Below are 3,363 nucleotides of genomic sequence, written 5' to 3' on the forward strand. Positions count from 1 at the left end.
AATATGTCTGAATGATGAAAGAGAGATGGCACAGGTTCAGGAGCAAGTTTCGCAATTCAGTTAATGATGTAGAAATATGAACATATTATTCCATCGTACTTGTTCAGTCCAGTTCCAAGTTCAGTCAACTAAGTCAGAACATGTATTGCTATAAATCTAAAGATTGAACGTTTCAACAAATATTGCACAACACTTCTCGTGGAGTGAAATACAAATCAGAAACACAATTATGTAAAAGGTACAATTATATAAAATGCATGTATAAAATACAGTAGATCAGAGGGTTGTGTAACACGGTCTGACCAAAACAATACACACATAAACACACACTCACTAAATCCATGGCATCCCTTTGCTTATTTTTAGTATCTTTGCTCTCAATGCCAAAGGATTTAAAGTCACTACCTAGGAGGTAAATCCTCAACAGAGCACAAGATGCACTCAGCTGCTTGTGAAGCTGGTCCTCTGAGCAGACATTTGGACCTAAACACTCAAGACATCAAGGGAACCTACAGGTGAGCCTTTACAGTAAATCATACTTAAGCAGACAACTTGTTGTAGTGTACAAATATAAATTGTATGATATTCTACTACTTCTTTGAGACAATAGAGAATACCCCCCCCCCCCCCCCCCCCCACACACACACACTGTTTTTCATGTTGTATGGAGATATTCCATAGACATAATGTTTTTTTTATACTGTACAAACTTTATTTTCTATCCCCTTACCTAACCCCACCCCTCACACAAAACCTTCTGCAGTTTTAGACTTTCAAAAACTTCATTCTGTTGGATTTATAAGCTTATTTCCTCTTGGAACCAGAAAAAAAATGATTTGTACTAAAAATTTTGTACTAAGTATATTACTACAAATACATTTACTTATTTATTTGTTGAATAAAATCACCCTGCAGTTGTGTTTTTGCTTATATACTTAAAGTCTGCTAAATTGGAACAACTAATTTTGTGCTTAATGCACTTTAATTGTGCAGAATTAGTGATAAAGTCCAAAAGATATACTGAAGTATTTTTGATAGTGCTAAAGTGGAACTATCGCAAGTGCACTTCAGGTACACTTTAAATATCTTGCATTTAAAGACCGATATTATACAGAGATCATACAATCCTTGTTAATCGTGATATTAAAACACATTTTAGGCATAATATTAAGAAATGTGCATTGTGCAATAAAGAAATACTCTTAAGTGATATTTTAAGAAATTTAAAGTTTTGATATGTCTGTTTCATTGTGCTTTGAGTGTTATCTTCCTAGTTCTCCTGAGTTGTCAGATTAGTTATCCTGTCCACCTGATGTCTATTAATGAACTCATTAGTTTCCTTTGTTTGCCTTGTGTATTTAAGCCCTCTCTTTGCCCATCTTTTTAAGATTGTTAAATGTGGCTATTTCCTGAGTGTACATAATTAAAGCTTGTTCTTTGAAGTATTCCTCATCGTGTAAGTTTCTATATTACTATTACGTGACGGAAGTATATTTCGAATTAGATAAATTTATTTGAAATGAATTAAGGCATTGGTCTTTTTTTGTTTTTGGACTAGGGTATATACACTCTGGCTTGTTTGTGAGTGAAGAACTTTGTTCCTGGTCTCCCATAATGTTATCAGCTGATAAAAGAGAAATAACTTGGCAAAATCAAATCATTAAAAAGGCTAAAACAAAAAGATAAGAGGCCTTAAATTTCTAGGAGTGTGGAACGGAGCAAAACACTGATAATGTGAATATTCACAGCTGATTTGATTCAAAGCTAATGTTTTAAGAAAATGTAATTAATTTGTAATAAATCGGGCGTGAAGCCAGTGTTTTTATCTCTCGCTCTGTCAGTTACAGCATGAAGCCCAGGAGGCGTCTGACCTCTGTGGATCTTCTCCCTACGATTCTTGAGCTCCAGGAGAGCCAGAGTCTGGATGACTACATAGACTCCATACAAGAGCTGTCCCAACCCACCTACCCTCTCAGCGGACCCCTCCGGGGCTTCCGCCTGTCCCCGCTGCACATGGCCAGACACCCCGGCATGTCTTTGGCCACCACAGGTTCAGTCCTGGTACACAAGCCCTGGGCTCTCTCTGGACCTGACAACTTATCGCTAACCTTGACAGACTCGAAGGGTCCGGCGAGTTCAAATCAGAACCCTCTGGACTGGCTTTTTGCACAAGGGCAGACCGACCCGGAAGACGTGTGCATGATATGATGGAGACTTGGGAATATGCTGCAATAAATGTTACAATGAATTATGTTTATTTTCAGCATCTTAAGTAGTGCGATTTTTTTGAAATACTGTAAGAAATAGGGGCTAGTTGTCACAAGGGCTAAAAAGTATGGTTTCATGAATATCAAGTAGTATATTAATCATAGTATCTGTTAAGTACTATGATTAATTTAACCAAATGAATAAGCATTTCTGTTTTTGTTTTTTCATGAATTCAGTTTGAAGTTTGGGGTTAGGAATATTTTTTAAACAAAATTAATACTTCTATTCAGCAAAGATGCATTAAATTGATCAAAATGATAGTAAAGACATTTATAAGGTTCTAAAAGATTTCTGTTTTAAATAAATAGTTGTTTTGATATTTCTATTCATCAAATATTCCTGAAAAAATGCATGTTGGTTTCCTCAAAAATATTAAGCAGCACAACATTAATAATAGTAAGAAATGTTTGTTGAGCAGCAAATCAGCATATTAGAATGATTTCTGAAGGACCATGTGACACTGAAGCCTGGAGTAATGATGATTAGATGCTTTGCATTTAGCTTTGCATCACAGGAATAAATTACATTTAAAATATATTTAAATGGAAAACAGTCATTTTAAATTGCAGTAATTTTTTTTTGATCAAACAAATGTAGCCTTGCAAGAGACTTTAAATATCTTACTGATCAAAACTTTTGAATAGTAGTGTGTGTGTGCGCGTTATCTTTGACTTATACAGTATATTTGTAGTTTTTATGTTTAAATTTTGCTATTTAATATTATGTTTAACAAATGTAAATGTGTTGAATGAACTGAAGACTATGAGGCGCCACGTAGGATTTAAATCAAACTTGGCTTATCAATACATACATAAAGCACGTGCATATACACCTATAAATTACTCACATATACATGTATACTATTGGATGTTCAAAATATATATGAAATACACGTGCACACTAATATGAAATCCATACAATACATATTATGTTAGTAATGAATGCATATACACTTTTTAATAACTTGCATATACATATAAACTTGATGCATGCATACACCTATAGACACTCGCTAATACATATAAACACAATCCATGCATATACACCCACAACAACACACGCACATACATATAAACTCGCTGCATGCAGACATAT

The 3,363-nt window shown here is 34.6% G+C and overlaps 1 protein-coding gene across 1 annotated transcript; it reads left to right on the forward strand.

Annotated features, from left to right (window-relative positions):
- The first annotated feature begins 434 nt into the window (after positions 1 to 434).
- Positions 435 to 2,797, forward strand: LOC306872379 (uncharacterized protein). The gene is made up of 2 exons (XM_079420898.1): positions 435 to 515; positions 1,842 to 2,797. The coding sequence occupies exons 1-2, from the start codon at positions 436 to 438 to the stop codon at positions 2,206 to 2,208; spliced, it is 447 nt and encodes a 148-aa protein (XP_079277024.1). The 5' UTR covers position 435; the 3' UTR covers positions 2,209 to 2,797.
- The last annotated feature ends 566 nt before the right edge of the window (positions 2,798 to 3,363 follow it).

The sequence above is a fragment of the Barbus barbus genome, assembly GCF_936440315.1.
Source record: "Barbus barbus genome assembly, chromosome: 7".
NCBI classification, from domain to species: Eukaryota; Metazoa; Chordata; class Actinopteri; order Cypriniformes; family Cyprinidae; genus Barbus; species Barbus barbus.

Excerpts from the sequence above, each read along its gene's own strand:
- LOC306872379 (XM_079420898.1), top strand. The coding sequence starts at position 436 with ATGCACTCAGCTGCTTGTGAAGCTGGTCCTCTGAGCAGACATTTGGAC. Across the intron at positions 516-1,841 it reads GACATCAAGGGAACCTACAG|TTACAGCATGAAGCCCAGGA; the intron begins GTGAGCCTTTAC and ends TCGCTCTGTCAG.